The following is a 17,039-nucleotide window of genomic DNA, read 5'->3' as shown; positions in this document are numbered from 1 at the left end:
AAGGAGATAAATAAATATACCAATAGATACTGAGTTCATTAGTAAATAAATGTTTCAGATTAATCAGGACATAAATTGTTCATCCAGTCATTCAACCTTTATTTATTTATTTTTTTGTTTGTTTACAATGACATTGAGTCAATTGCAAAAACAAAGGAAAGGAAATCAGAGAAAAGGCACTAACATTATAAAAATAATATAAAGCCATTGAAATTTTACAATTAGGGAAAAGAAAAATTAGTATAATTAAGATGAAATTAAAATGCAGTTATGTAAAAAAAAAGCCCTAAAATTTTGCACTTATGACCGATAATTTGATGGTAAAAGGAAATTGTAAAAAAAAAAAAAAAAAAAAGAGTAAAAGCAGGAGTTAATAAATGTTTTAATTTGTTGTTACATTTTTTACATTTATATTTATTTAAGTATTTTTAGATTTAGGTTTTTTATTTTTTTCTATTTCAGAAATACAGAATAACAATAATAAAATATAGAAAGAAGATATTTAAATTTAAATTATTTATTGAATCAAATATGTATATATTCAAATTTGTATTTATTTTAGTACTTGTTTATACGTTAATTATTTAATTCATCAGTCAAAAAATCAATCAACTTAATTTTTCGCCAGCAGTCATGCAGCAACAGGATACATACATTTAGCACATCAAACACTGAGACCATAAAACATAACTACATAACATCTAAGACATAAATACACTGTAAAAACTGCTTTTTTAAAGCAGCAACTTTTAAATGTTGATGATGAATAAGACATTTTTCATACTCCGTGTAAATCATATAAATCCTCCTCTGAACTGGACAAACTCTCTCAGCTCCTCGTTCTGAATCTGATTTGTTTATTTATTATAATCTCTCTTTATTCTGAGTGATTTAACGTTCTGCTGCTTGTCTGGAGAAAACACGTCAATCTGAGAACAATAATCCAAACTCCTCAAATGTTTCCTCTTCTCTGATTTGATCTTCTTCTTTCTCACTCAGACTTTTTCACCTCTGAAACTGAATTATTTTAATTAAATCACATCTTTAAATCTTTTTTTCTGTCAGTAACTTTTTCTAAAGTCGGGACACTTCTCCACGGCTGTAATATCGTTACCATCACATAACCATCATACCTCAGTCCCCTCATTATTTGCTTATTGAATTCATAATTGGAAATCATCTTTTATTTTTAATATTTTGACATTGTGTTGTGTTTTATTTTCATTCATTTGTAAAAGTATTAAGCTATTTTCACTTTTAATGGTTGAAACTTGTTCCAGTAGCTACATATACTACATACACTTTTTCTGTGAATATTGTAATTAATAATAATTAGTGATGTTGTGACTGGTTGATTTATTGTAGGAGTTTTGATGCCGACAGCAGAGTCCAACCAAAACTGTTTGCCAAATCTAAATATGACTTTGTGGCAAGAAACAACACGGAGCTGTCCGTCCTCAAAGACGAAGTCGTCGAGGTTTGCTTTTTATATATCTCTGTGATTATGAAGTATTGATTTCATGCAACAGTTTGAAATTGGTCTGAACTATACATATTATTTTATTTTTTTTAAAGAAAATTATATTTATAATTTCAGCAAGGTGATGTTTAAATGAAACTGAGTGTTGAAGACATGAAGTTGTGTTTTTAAATTTTGTAGCCACCAACCAAAGTCCACACCTTTTCTCGAAGATTAGAAAAATCATAAAACTATACGTTTAATTTAATTTCATATTTCAGTTTCATCTTTTCTTATTTGTATCATATCATTTGCCCCAAAAAGTCAAATTTATTCCAAAAACTAAAAATAAGGGATCAGAATCAACCCTACAAATGTATGCAGTATATTTAGATTAATCAAAACACCTGCTCAGGTAAATGACTTTGTCAAACTTTCAGAAATATTATCAGGGATAAATATCAGAATATAATCTGGTCAAAACAAACAAGCTGACCTATTTAAACTTTATTTATGCTTAAATATTACATTTACATTTTTTCAGGCCCAATATTGATCTGCCAAGGACTTCACTTCCTGTATAAACTAAACAAACTTTATATTACTTAAACAACCACCAATAAAATGTGAATTAAATTCTAAATTGAAGTTTCTAACAAAGTGTCTAATCCCTGAATCTCGTCTGTCAGGTTATTGACGACAGGAAGCAGTGGTGGAAGGTTCGGAACGGCTGCGGGGCGTCCGGCTATGTGCCAAACAACATCCTGGAGATCACCAAAGCTGTGGACATTACCGGCAGAGGAGAGCCCATCTACAGCCACACCATACAGGTAGGAAACACTTCATCGTTATTCACCTCATCAGTTTCATCACATCATCACATCACTGTCTCATCTCCCTTCATGTGTTTTATTTTGAACTGTTAAAGCTTATGATGCCAAAGAAGGAGTTTGAGTTGTTCAAGGTAGGGTGACTGTTTTTAGTGACGAGTGTTTTTAGCGTGCAGAGTTTTTAGTGTCCCAAATTTTCTTCAGTAGTTTTTAACAAACCCCCGTGTGCATTGCTGTGGAAATTTTTAAAGGAACAGTCTCACATTTTTGGACAAAGATTAATTTATATTTTTTGACTCAACAAATAGCTCCAGTGCTAACTACTTGGTGTACATATGTTTAATAAACAACATGAATCGCTGTGAATGAGTGCTGGAAGGTGGAATTTTTCCATTTTGAGGCTAGCAATTTCCCTCTGCTATCAGTCTCTGTGCTAAGCTAACAGTTCTTAGCTACAAACAGAATTTGTAATACTTGATATGCTTCCTGTATGGAGCTACCATAATACCAACTAGCTACAAACAGGTAGCATATGTTGGATATACTAGCTGTTTTTCAGCTACAGCTAGCAGTTTCCCCTTACTTCCTGTCTTTGTGCTAAGCTAGGCTAAACATGTCGTAGTATAACCATTCTTAGCTACAAACAGAATTTATAATATTGGATATGCTTCCTGTATGGAGCTACTATAACATCAACTAGCTATAAGCAACTAGCATAATGTGAGATATGCTAGCTGTTTTTCAGCTACAGTTAGCAGTTTCCCCTTGCTTCCTGTCTTTGTGCATAGCTAGGCTAAACCTGTCCTTCTGTAATGCTTGTTAGCTACAAACTAGTCTCGCCACCAGACAATCAGAGATCTCCGCCTTCTGATAGTCTGGGGACACTCCTTTCTAAAGTGTGTCTAACACACCGGCGAAAACGGCCGGCAACAAAGCAACGCCTCTTGCATTTTTGAAAAGGACATGCCTTCTCGGAAATGTGCGCTCCCCTTTTTCTCGTCTGCAAGGAAACAAACACACGGAGAGCTTGAAAATGAATGCCGAGAGATTTAACTCCGTTTTATCAAACGTGTGCTCAGTCCACAAGATTGTGGAAATGAAGGACTTACAGTGACTTTGTTTAAAACTTTTAACGCAGTCGGACTATGTTTACAAGCACAAGAGTTCAGCAAGCCACCGAAGGACCGCCCTGCAGATTTACTATTGGTTCTGCAACGTAGGGAGTTTTTGAAATTTCTGAAATTGTGTCCGCCCATCTAAACACAAAATCAGGGAGAAAGACATCAGTGTTTAGTTAAGCAAAGCGTCTAAAGACTGACCTGTGAGTCTAGCTACAAACAACCACCGTAACATTAGCTGTAACAACAGTGAGCTACAAACAGATTTTATAATGTTGGATTTACTCTGTGTATGGAGCTGCAAAAACAGCAGCTGTAAACAACTAGAGCGATGTTAGATGTGCTAGCTGTTTTTTGGCTACAGTTAGCAGTTTCCCCTTGCTTCCTGTCTTTGTGTGAAGCTAGGCTAAACCTGTCTTAGTACATTAATTGTTAGCAACAATCACCATAACATTAGCTTTATGTAACAACAGTGAGCTACACACAGAATTTATAATGTTGGATGTGCTCTGTGAGCTACAAAAACAGTAGCTATTAACAACTAGCATAATGTTAGATATATCTGCTACAGCTAGCAGTTTCCCCTTGCTTCCAGTCTTGGTGCTAAGCTAGGCTAAACCTGGCCTGTGGTTAGCCACAAACCTCTGAAATAACACGAGCTATAATAGCATTTGTATCAAGTTGCCAGTTAAAAACCACATGTTGGATTTGCTCCCTGTAGTTATCATAATAGCAACTATCTTACAGTAACAAACAGTAGCATAATGTTAGCTGTTTTTTGCTAGCAGTTTCCCTTTGCTTTCTGTCTTTGTGCTAAGATAGGCTAGGCCTGTCATGACATTGGTTAGCTACAACCAAGCTATTTATCAGTGAGCTAGAAACACCTAGCATAATGTTGGATATGCTAACTGTTTACAGCTAATGTTTCCACAGAGTCAACTAGCTAGTCTGTTTGCTAACCAAGGCTAAACACATCCTGGGATCTAGCATCAGTTAGCTACAAACAGATTATAAAATCAGATGTGCTAGCTACACTCAGCAGGCTGCTAACACTTAGCATGGTGTTAGATATGTTTATAGCCACCATAAAATCATTATACTGTGTTTTGTAGCTAAACTTGCTAATGGTTTTCCATTTGTGTCGGTTGTCTGTGTTTGTGCTAAGCTAGGCTAAGTATGCCCTGGATCTCAAATCAGGTTGTTGATTAGACGGCTAACAGGATTATTGTGAATGTCAGACTGTTCCTTGAAGTGTTTTTTAGGGTTGAATCTGTATTTTTAGTGAAATCTTAGTTGGTTTTCGTGGATTTAATTGCAGTGAATTTCTTGCTGTGAATAAAAACACTTTGTTTCATCACCACCATGTTTCATTTTTTCATTTCATTTCACATTTCCAGCAATTACTGGGAGAGTTGAACGAGGTAAACACCAAACAGACATTGAACTTCACATATTTAAGGTTCAGACGGTCGAGTGTGGTCTATCAATATTCGGATGGTGATGCATTTTCTGTTGTTTTGGCTTCAAGTGTTTTAAAACCCAAATAAAATGTGTCTCCAAGTATCAGAATTAAACCTCCACATGTCCTCCACCTGTTAGAAGCAGACTACCAGGACAGACTACATCCCCAGTAAACCAGTAGCGACTCCAATGCCTCCTGCTCCAACACCGCCCCCTCTGGCCCCCGCCAGGCTCCCCACGCCACCGCTGCCTCCTCCAGCTGCCGAGCCCCCCAAGCCGGCCGCCAGCGGCAGTGCGGTCAGTCGTCAGAACAGCACCACGTCCAGTGACAACGGCAGCGTCATCACGAGGGACCACAACAACCAGAGGCCTGCATCCGTCAACCGTGAGTTCAAGTCAGAAACTCTGTAGCATGAATGATGTCTCAGTTTGTACACTACAAAAAAATCTTATTTTTAAAAACATCTCAGACAAAAAACTCCTCATCATCAAGTCATTTTTTTAGTTATTGAGTTTTAGTTTTCTAGGTTTTATTTATACTTTCCTAATTCATCTAGTAACACTTCTTTAAGTGTCTAAAAACATAAAAAAGAGTCAATCAATCAGTCAATCAATTTTATTTATAAAGCCCAATATCACAAATCACAGTTTGCCTTTTTGAAGTTTAGGTAATTGATCTGTTTCTTCTGGCAATTGGTGTATCATCGGCATAACAATGGGAATTTACAGTGATTTCTAATGATGTTGCCTAAGGGAAGCGCATATAAAGTGAATAGAATTGGTCCGAGCACAGAACCTTGTGGAACTCCCAAACAAACTTTAATATGTTAAGATGATTAATCGTGAATGTGAATGAACTGAAATCGATTGGATAAATACAATTAGAATATTTGAGAATACAATCACTATATTTGGAAAATGAAAAAAAAACGACATGACGTTTAAAAAGTAAAGGTGATATTTTAAGAATACAGTTGTAATATTGAAAGAGGAAAGTTGTGTTAAATTTGNTGTATTTTGACAATAGTCATAAAATTTTGAAGTGGCAATGTTCCAAAACTATGTAATAATATTCAAGAACAATATATTATTTTGACGACATGACGTTTAAAAAGTAAAGGTGATATTTTAAGAATACAGTTGTAATATTGAAAGAGGAAAGTTGTGTTAAATTTGAGGAGTCATAATCATAATGAAAATAAAGTCACAGTAGTGGGAGGAAAATATTCCTTTGAGAACAATACATTGTGTTTTTCAGTCAGGCTGTTAGTTTGTGCATTGAGCATTGTAAATATTAATAGAGCTTAATAATTCTTGAAATATTGTGATTCAAAATATTAAAATTTATTTATCATAACACTGCAGCATTTTCACAAAGTCTCAAATTGTTCGTCCTTTTCGTGGCTCCAACAGTGATAATCGTATTTATCAGATAAGAACAGTTCATTGATTGTCAACACTCTGTACAGTGACTTGTTTTTCATACCTCTCCTGCAGGTAGGAAATCCAACATGGAGGAAGTTCAGGACGAGCTGATGCACAGATTGACTTTAGGTCGCAGCGCTCAGAAGAAGTTTCAGGTTCCGTCTCGCAGCGGCAGCCTGCCATCCAACAGCATCACCTACGACTCGTCACCTGATGACGTCAAGGCCTGGTTAGAGGCCAAAGGCTTCAGCCCAGTGTGAGTATCCACAGACAGTCTGTCAGTTTAATCTGTATATCTGTCATACTCAGACATCTTATTTTGATATATTATATGTATAATATATATATTTTAGTCAAAATGAAAAATTGTCAAAATGATAAGATACAAATTCAAAGTTATGAATTGGAAGTAAGAAAAGTGACATAAAACAAAAGTGATGACTGTTTAAGTCAAATTTTGTGTTGTAAAAATTAGAATTTTAAGTTTAACAAAAAGGCAAAATAATTTGACACTTAGAAGCATGTGATTACCAAATTGTAAAATATAATAATTACTACTGAATACTTTATTTTTTTTAATGTTAATACGACTGAATTTATGGCTTTTCACTATTTAACATTGAAGTTTTAGTGATTTTAAACTGTACGATGTCAAAAACTTGATTTGAAATGTTTTCGATGGTTTGCAAGTTAAAAAAAAGTTAATAGAGACTAGAGACTGACCTGTCCAGGTGTGTGCAGATGTGCGTTTATTGTATCAGACCTGACCATGACTGTTTCCTGCGTGCAGCACCATCACCAGCCTCGGCGTGCTGACTGGCGCTCAGCTGTTCTCTCTCAACAAGGAGGAGCTGAAGACGGTTTGTCCCGACGACGGAGCTCGAGTCTTCAGCCAGGTCACCGTCCAGAAGGCCGCGCTGGAGGTGGGTGTCACAGGTCACACATGACATCATCGACACCAAAACACCTTCAGACTCAAATCTTTGTTTCACCCTGAAAAATAACACATCTATTCTACAATCAATCACCACACCAAATTCTCAAGTATGCACACAGATACACAGCCTCTGATTGGTCGACACTCGACCAAATGCATCATGGGATAGATTCTTGCCCTCAGTAGACTCACATAACAACAACAACTCCTTTGGATAAATATTCACTGAAGACACTGATGGATTCAGTAGTTTTGTAAAGTCTCTAGAAAAACACTGGTGTTATATGTTGAGATTACAAAGTGTCTTCTGTCAGCTGCAGTGTGTTGAGCCCCGTTTCCACAAAACACTTTCAGTATGGTACCTTTGGAACCAACAGTAACCCTTCAGACATGATACGTAGACCGTAGAGTTTCCACCACAAACAGTACTCTTAAATGTGGGCGGGGCTGTTGTCACTCACTGCTCCGTCCAGCACTCACTGTATTTCCTCCTTTATCAGTCTGCACCTCGTTTATCGTCCACAGAACGAGGCTGCACGCCGACATTTTCAGAACAAAATAAAACAGGCTGCAGTGAGAGTCTCTCTCCATGGGATATTTAAAAATAGCAGCTTTGTGCATTTAGTCCTTCTCAGGCAAGCTCAGGGGTTTAGTGTTGCTGTAGCCCACAGGAACGACGCTCCACAATGCTTTTTTTTTTTCTAAAAGTGAGGATTAGAATATATGCAGTTCACATAATACGGTTAATATATATTTTTAAACTCTTGAAGATCCACTCATTATTAAAAGTGTCTGTTGTCTAAGAGAGGCAATAAAACTAAAGTGATGGTCAAAGTTGTCACAGTGAAATTTAAGGTGTGCTGATGGAACGGTTCCATTGGTACCATCCACAACTTTTCACAGTGGAAACAGAAAAAATCGTACCAAACTGAACTGAACCACACTGCTGGGTGGAAACAGGGCTTTTGTGTCTGCGTCTCACAGTATATGTTCAGGGTCTTTTCTGTCTTTAAGCTTTCTATCCCCCAACACTGCCAAGGTCTGGTGTGTGGTGTCTATTTCCACCTGCAGGTTTTCTTCTGACCCTCCTTTGATCTTCTGAATCTGTAACCACATTCATTAAGGTATCGTGTTCACAAACAGATGTTCACCGCTTCGTTCTGTTGGACAGAATCAAAGGAACAACGCCAGAAACTTTTTTTATGGTGACTCCATCAGATTAAGACTCATCGTTTTGATGTGGACTCAGAAAAAATAATCACTGATTCCTGACTTAATTTGGACTTTATGTTCTCCTGCTTGTCTTGGGACCTGGGACATATTAGTCTTAATTTTTCAGGACTTGTAGGTCTTGACTTTGACGTGGAACTGGACTTGAGGGTTGCCGGTCTTGACTCTGGACTTGTTACTTGTAAAACAATGTCCTTGTCCTCCCTCTGCAGTAATGTCTGATTGTTGCCTGTTTTTGATATTCACCATACAAATAAAAACAATGAGTCTTACTCGTACTGCAGTCCACAGGTGTTTCTCAAGCAGCACAGAAGGTGTTTGTCTGAATTTTCATGTTAATTGATTAATTAAGATAATAATTAATTTCCTGAATCTGTCCGTCAGAACGAGGCTCTGGACGTTTCATGTATAGCCGCATTTTAAGGTAGTGCCAGTATTTGTCTTCCTGCTGTGGCTGTACAGTAAGTCCTCCTTAAACTCCCTGAATGAACCAGCTCCAGTACGTTCCACTTCCTGTTGACCTCTGACCCTCACCTGCTGCCCTCTGACCCCGCCCCTGCCCCCGTCCCCGTCCCCTGGAATGAGATCTTAACAGACAAACTTGTGGTCTGTGTGCTAGCTTAGCTTTGATTAGCAGTCAGCTAATCATACAGATGCTACTTTCACTACCAGCTTCTCCTCAGAGCTCTGACAGAGATTTACCTGATTTACCTTTACCTCCTTTAGGACCCTTCTCACCTGCAGCTGGTCGCACAAAGACGTCAAACAGCTCAAAACTAAAAAACAGCAAAGAAAAGTCGCAATATTCAAAAGAAAATCAAATGAGGATAAAAAAGTGACTAATTTACCAAAAATTACATAAATAAATAATAAAAAAAGATAATTTAATAAACAAATAAAATGATAGATACATCAATAAAAGCTATGATAAATACATATTTTAATAATTAAATGCATAATTAAATAAATATAATGAGATATCTAATGTATTTCTGTAATTCTACAAATTTTTTATTTTTTAAAATTGTATGTATTTTTCTTTTCAGTTTTTAGCAATATATATTTTTAGATTTTACATTTATTTCTAAATTTGTTTTTTAATTTGATTTCTTTTATTTTTATTTCTGTTTTTCTAAATATATGTCAAAAAATTAAAGAAATAAAGCAAGTGGCAATAAATAAAAGACAATGTTTTGCTTAAATAATATAGATTTTATTATGCATTTAATTATTTCTATGTTAATGTCTTTCATATTTATTTATTTGATTATAATTCTGAAGTTAGTTAAGCTTTTAATTATTTATGTATGTCATTTTTTGTCCTCCATGCTTATCCAACATTTTAATAATTTCAATAATAATTGTTCATGTTTATTATTTTATTTTATTTTTAATTGACATTTTTAAATGTATTTATTTATGGATTTTTTTTCCCAATTTAAAAAAAAAATTTTTTTAATTGTATTTATTTATGTATTTATTTATTTTTGGTGAGTCTTTCGAAGCAGTGACTCGGCAGTGTAACAGATCTCTGTGCGACCAGTTTTAGAAAGTACTTAGAGGTACTTTGTTACCCAGCATGCCCCCTGACTCAAGCAGCTGACTCATACTTTAGACATGTTCATGCACCTGCTCTTTACAGCTCGCAGCAGCAGCGCCAGTCACCAGAAGGCTTCCTGAGGTTGGTTCAGGCTGCTGGCTGCGTTTACATGGAGAATAACCATCTAACCACAGCCAGCGCTGTTAGACTCTGAGTGACCAGAAGATTTTCTCGTCTTCAGCTGATAAAATCTTCTGATTTCCAGGAGGAAAGTGTGTCAGCAGAGACGCTCTGTAGATTGTTGGCAAAGACGCTCAGTCGCTTCAGAGGCAGCGAGACTCAAGACATTTACATTTTGTGTTTGTGTTTCACGTCTAACCGGCTGTTTGTCTTCTCTATTCTGTTTCCTCCCCACGCCCTCACTTCTCTGGATACTCTTCACCTCCTTCTGTCTCTGTTTTCTTTCTTCGTCTTCTGTCTCTTTGTGCCTCCAGAAGAGTTCAGGCTCTGAGCTCCAGGAGATCATGAGGAGGCGGCAGGAGAAACTGGCAGCCAGCACCTGTGATTCAGGGGTGGAGTCTTTTGACGAAGGCAGCACCCACTGAGCTCCACACACACGGCTTCCTCCCTTCCTCCCTCCTGCTTTACTTCCCTCTTTATTTTTTTTTTCTTTTCAAACTGCAGCCTGCTGTTTTCTCGCACTCTTGATCCTCAGGCGGCGGCCGACCATGCCGAGTTTTTGGAGATCATGCGGCGCAGGCAGGAGCTCCTCAGCTCGTCTCCATAGAAAGAAATATTAAAAACAAAAAAACCAACCAGCCGACTGACTTTTGGACCGTCTGATATTCAAACCGAGAGAATTCTGCCATGTTTGCCTGACGTACACGTGAACACTTGTGGGACTCTGGAGGAGTTTTTGTTGGTGTTTGTAAAAAGTGAAGAAAAGCTGCTCAGTAGCTCAGTTTCCAAAGCAAAGCCTCTCAGTATTAATGAACGGCTGATAGTTTGTTAGCTTCAGTTTGTGCCTCTCAGGTGGAGCTGCAACGATTCGTCAATTAATCCATCTACAGAAAATAAATCTGCAGCTATTTTGGTAATCTTGTGATAATTTTTCAAGCAGAAATGACTAAACTTGACATTTCCATTCTCTCAAATGTGAAGAGTTGTTGCTCCTCTCGGTCTTACATTGTAGCAAATTTAATATTTTTGGGTTTGGGAATGTTGGTTGGACACAGACAGACATTTGAGGAAGCCACTTTAGGCTGTAGGATATTGAAACAGGCGTTTTCCAATGTTTGTAGCCCAAACGATTAATTGAGAAAATAATCTATGGATTAATTGTAACAAATATAATCGTTCATTTCTCATGTGTCGTCACATTTGAGTCACAGAGATAAACATTTGTTTCTGAAAGACTAAACCCCGACAACACTTACCGCTACGTATTTCTAACGTGGATGTAAAACATTTAGTCCATTGTACAGTAACTAACCTGAGGCCTGGTCCGCACAAACACAGGTGTTTTTTAAAGCTTTTCTCTGTGTTATGGTCTTTTCGTCCACACAAATGGCATTTTATGTCACTGAAAACAGACCTTTTGTACAGACACAAAGTGATTTTGCCAAGTAGGATATGTTCCTGGACGAACATCCTCTTGCTTCTTTAAAAATCCGTTTGTGCTTCGTCTGAGCTAATTTTCCAAATTGAAGTTTATACAATTGAACAAAATCTGTGTGAGCTGCTGCAGGGTTAGCGAGCTAGCTTGCTAACTAGGTAGGAAAATGTGTTAATAGCAGGTATTTGCAACTGAAAATAATATCATCCTTAATATTTGCTAGTTAATAATTGAATCTATTGGCAAGCTTTCGTGTTAGCAAAGCCCACCTACTTAGCTCGCTAAAATTGTAGCCTATTGGCAAATTTACCAGGAACTCAGGGGGAGCTCTTCTGTGTGGAGTTTGAATGTTCTCCCTGTGTCCGTGTGGGTCCAAAGACATGCAGGTTAATTGGTGACTCTAAATTGTCCATAGGTGTGAATGTGAGTGTGAATGGTTGTCACAGATGTTTCAGGACTTCTGGGTCGCTGATTAGACTCTTTGAGGACTTGAAAATACCTTCAAATATTAGGAGAGTGTTATTAATCAACAATCTGGATTATGTCAAAGATGGTCACAGATTTATCTTTCAGAAAAGCAGATGTTTAACTCAACGACTTGAACGTACTGACGATAAACGAGAGGCACAAACTGATGTTCGTAGTCCATATAACTGACGGGTTGATGGTTTGTACAGAAATACATTTAAGTGAATGTTGGTTTGAATATATTGTTCTAGTGAACACATTAATAGACTGATTAATATTTACTGTACAGTTCAGATTTTTTTGGCCAAGAACATCATGATATTCATAGTATATAATTTTTTTTATTTTATGATTATATCAAAGGTTTAAATGAATTAATATAATTGATGATAGCTTTGATTGACTGAGAAACAAAAGACGTGAAAATCCTTTCTCTTGAAATGCACAATAACTTTATTATAATGTCTGATTTAAGGACATCACGTGATTTAGAGTTAGAGACATTATTACACACAGATCTCTTGAGATATTAGATTTGGCGATCGGCATTTTTGCACAATAAATAATGAAAATGTTTCTGAGCTGAAGGCGAATGAAGAATCAAACCTGTAAGATTTTCTTTTTCTTTTTTTTTTTTTTTTTTTTTAAACGGCTGTAAAAATCTGTTTCTGCTGACGTTTGTGTTAAAAGTTCAAATGTCGTCCAAACACTGAAGCGAATGTAGTCTGACTCAGCGATCCTCCCATTGTAAACCTGATGAATGTTTTCTTAAGGCTCCACCCACCGCCTCAGGGAGCCTCGTGTGTTTAGAAACAAACGGTCCCGTCAGTCATCTGACATCATCATATTTTGACCAACATACTGTTAATGTAAACAGGAAGTGCTTGTCATGCAGAGTGACAGCAGCGAACAGACTGTAGCCTCCAGCTGACGATGCTAACGATGACCTGAAGAAACTCTACGACTGATCTACGACTAATCTTTAATTATACGCAGCTGTTTTGTGAACAGAATGAAGACTTTATAGATTATATAAAACTAAAGCACAATACTGATTTAAACTGATTGTTGTCATCATGACTCTGTTGTCGTTCATGCTTGTTTTATTCAGTCATCTCAGGTCAGCTGAGGCTGCGTCAGCAAATACCGTCACTGACGCTGACTGACGGGACACTAAAAACATTTGTTCAGTGGGAGTTGTGTTTTCTTCTATACTGTAAATTCTCAAATAGTTAAAGTGTCAGAGAGGCGGGTCTTTGTTCCTAATGTCCACTGTTACCCAGGTGATACAGACTCAACACTTCCTACATGTTTGTTTTCAGGGTAAATTCAGTTTAATGAATATTTCCACAGTGCTAATTCATCCGTACATCAACAGTCATGTCACCACTCAACACTGTTTTCACTCACTAATCATTTCCAATGTCGATCACTGTGAAGCTGCTGTCAGTCAAAGTTAACTTGTGAAACACCCATAAACCTTTTCTGTCCCAAAATGTATCTCAGAGCATCTGATAGCGATAAGAAAAATATTCTGAAACCAAGTTCAAACTCATGCCAAGACTGTCCCTAATTTATAATCTGTGTCTCACTGTGTGAAATTCACCATGACTGTAATGAATGTAACTGATAAAGGATCCTTTATACTTATGATGAGACCAACAAAGAAACTGTATTTAATATCAGTGACATCATAGTTGATACCAATCAGGCACACTTAAAAATAAAAAATTAAAAAAGGAAAATTAAAACAGAAAAACCACTTGCTAACTATAAAAAATGAAGCTTATTATAGTTAACTAAAACTATATGGGAAAACCCTTTTAAAGTAATTGAATTCAAAATAAAAATTATTTTTTGTTTTTTTTCTAAGGTCTAACTGGAACAATATTGTGTACGTATAAATTAAAAAAATGAAATTATACAGGAAACGTCGTCTTTTAGTCAAGTTTGTCAACGCAACAAACACGAGGAGGCATTAGTGGGTATGTGTGTATTGAGACAGGGACGTCTATGTGACTGAGTCAGTTGCCTTCACAAAGTGCTGTTTGTATTGTAATAACTATTCTGAACTTCAAAATTATTTTCTGTGACAAATACCCCCCTTATTATAATAAAGGAAATTAAACTACTACTGAAATCATTAAAAACTGAATTAAAACTGAATTTTTTTTAACATAAAAACTGAACTGAAACGATCACTTAATAGAAAAATAATAATTTAAAAAATAAATAATGAAAAATACAATACCGCATAAGCTCTGATTAAAGATTAAAAAAAAAAACACAAAAAAACTATTTTTTTTTAACAATAAAAACTAATCTGAAATCAGCAAACACTGGAAACTAACTGAAACTAAAACGAACAGAAAAAAATAAAATAATAATTTTATTTATAAAAAAACTAATAAAGTACAAAACTACATAAATTCTGATTTAGAAAAAAATGAATACTATATAATGATAAAATGGTGTTCATTTGAGATTCACTATTCTGAAACCACAAGATAATTAGAATAATTAGACAAATCAACTTTTTTTCCCCCAGTTAACACGATTATTATCTTGGAAATTAAATGAAAGATTTAATAGAAAAACATTTTCTCGTTTTACTGAATTAACAAGGTAGTTAACTTGTCAATTTTCATTTGCAGTTTATTTCCATTAAAACTTCAATCAGAATTCTGACATAATTATCTCATTAATTCAGAAAAGCTGAGTAGAATTTTTACTCTTAAGTGAATGTATTATCCTTCTGTATGCAGCAGTGTGAGTTATTACGATACTCGAGATACACTGAATGTGCGTGGTATTAATGGTGAAGTGAAGTGTGCAGGTCAAGTGTTTGGTTTGTGGCAGCAGCAAAAATAAGTGTGAAAGTGGAGAAATTAACAAATGAAACAGCGGCAGAGTGGTCAGTATGACATGACGCTATGTTCTGTACACTACATTAAATTTACCATACAAGTCATTGTAGTAGAAGTGACTCCACCCCTCGTAGTTAAATGTTTCCTTGAGTTTATTCACCTGACCGTTACCTGTTCATGCAGGTCATGAACTTCCTCTGTCACTGTTCAATCACCTGCTGTTATTTGAGAATTCACAGTAAACTCTGCATCTGTAAATAAAGTCTCAGCAAACAAAAAGCTGTTTCGACAAAAAATATCAGTAAGCAAAAAAATCATCATTTCTACACAAACTAACGAGACGACTGTTTCTGATCCATTTCTGCCGAGTAGCCTGAAGCAGCAGATCATCCTCTAGCTGGAGAAATGTTATTTAAACATGTGTATGCTTTCATACGAGATGTACAAGAATCAGCCAGTACATTCTGAACTCACTGTGGCATCGATTGATTGTATCCATTTTGTTTTCCACTTATGCACTTAATTTTCTCGGGCCGTCCTCGTGGTCGAGTGTAAAGGATGTAAACGGTGGAATAACTGAATGGGAGAGGTGGTTTGTCTGAACTGTAGCACAACACTGTAATTATACTAACGATGATTAAAGCTGAGTAGATGTTAACGAGAGCAGAGTAAAGTGTATTTAGTGAACTGTCCTCGTACCCAAACAGTTCTAGACGCCAATGAGACAGAAATGTTATTTGTAAGTGTATAGTTTTCATGGTGCCTTTTCCATATAAATCTGCTCATTCTGCAATAAAACATTTATAAAACTCCGTACGAGTCATTCATTCCTTCAAAGATATTTTTACTGTCTGTTTTCATCATTTCAGCAGTTACAAACTAAACGTGACGAACCACATACTCATGTTTTCACATATTTACAGTTAACTAACCCTAACCCTAATCGGTTCACCTATTGAATCTATACTTCTGTCAAACCCACTGATCAAAGGAGGCCCCTGTGTTCTTTATAATGAACTTTCATGTTCAGATTGTACCGCCTCCCTAGATTACTTAAAAGCAGCCAGGGCAAATGATTTTGGGGTTGCTATTCTGGAAGAGTCATAGACAAACGCCCAACTACTGGAACAGTCTTCCTCACTTTGTGCTGGACATGGACTTTTGCAATTTAAAATATTGTGCAGGTTTCACTTACCAAAAAATATGCTCTGTAAAATGTATTCACATATCAGTCCAGCACCTTTCCAGTCATCCGACCACTCAAAGTGCTTTTTAACCCTTTGAAACCTGAGGAAATTGGCTTGAGAGGAAGTCAGTGAGCAACTTCAGAAGAAATTACCCAAAAATTAGCAAGAAAGAAGGAAATGACCTGGGAAAAAGTGCTTAAAAATAATAATTCCATAACATAATTATAACATACTGGCAAAATATTTTTCAGTCACTATCAGATGTCCACTGACTGAACTCTTTGGTATTAAAGGGTCTGATCTTGTGTTACCAACTCCCAACATAACATATTATTTGTAACCCTGCTTGCACATGGATCGATATTATTAAATTTGAAACAAATGCAGGCTCCTGCCCTCGTGAAGGATTTCATGCACCACCTACATTTGGAAAAGATTAAATTCTCCTTAAGAGGGTGTGAAAACAAACTCTGCTGGATCTGGCAACCCTTCATAGACCACTTTAAGAACAATACAAGTCCTTCCCCCAACTAGCCCTGTCTAAATGATATAATACACTGTCAGTCTGACATCCATTTAAATCGTCCCAGTCCCCCCGAATTTTAAATTTTAAAATTGTAAATTTTGAAAATTGAAATGTTTGAATTTTAAAAAAATTTAAATGTTTGAATTTTGAAAATTGAAATGTTTGAATTTTGAAAATTGAAATGTTTGAATTTTGAAAATTAAAATGTTTGAATTTTGAAAATTAACATGTTTGATCCGCTGCGAGGGTCATAAGGACAGAGGGATGTCGTATGCTGTAAAGCCCTGTGAGGCAAATTGTGATTTGTGATATTGGGCTTTATAAATAAAATTGATTGATTGAATTGATTGATTTTGAAAATTAAAATGTTTGAATT

The 17,039-nt window shown here is 36.1% G+C and overlaps 1 protein-coding gene across 8 annotated transcripts in view; it reads left to right on the top strand.

Moving 5' to 3' along the window:
• eps8a (epidermal growth factor receptor pathway substrate 8a) overlaps window positions 1-15,762 on the top strand; it is a 61,808-nt gene extending 46,046 nt beyond the window's left edge. For 7 of the 8 annotated variants that reach the window (XM_050036295.1, XM_050036298.1, XM_050036291.1 and 4 more), the window contains 6 exons: window positions 1,366-1,477; window positions 2,149-2,289; window positions 5,007-5,253; window positions 6,366-6,549; window positions 7,084-7,216; window positions 10,495-15,762. In XM_050036295.1, coding sequence (XP_049892252.1) covers window positions 1,366-1,477; window positions 2,149-2,289; window positions 5,007-5,253; window positions 6,366-6,549; window positions 7,084-7,216; window positions 10,495-10,605 — 928 coding nt within the window. In that variant the 3' untranslated portion in view covers window positions 10,606-15,762. The remainder of the gene's footprint in view (window positions 1-1,365; window positions 1,478-2,148; window positions 2,290-5,006; window positions 5,254-6,365; window positions 6,550-7,083; window positions 7,217-10,494) is intronic. The other variant, XM_050036294.1, reaches the window with a different exon arrangement.
• The last annotated feature ends 1,277 nt before the right edge of the window (window positions 15,763-17,039 follow it).

The sequence above is a fragment of the Epinephelus moara genome, chromosome 23 (assembly GCF_006386435.1).
Source record: "Epinephelus moara isolate mb chromosome 23, YSFRI_EMoa_1.0, whole genome shotgun sequence".
Classification (NCBI taxonomy): domain Eukaryota; kingdom Metazoa; phylum Chordata; class Actinopteri; order Perciformes; family Serranidae; genus Epinephelus; species Epinephelus moara.
This window is presented reverse-complemented; position numbering and strand designations above follow the sequence as displayed.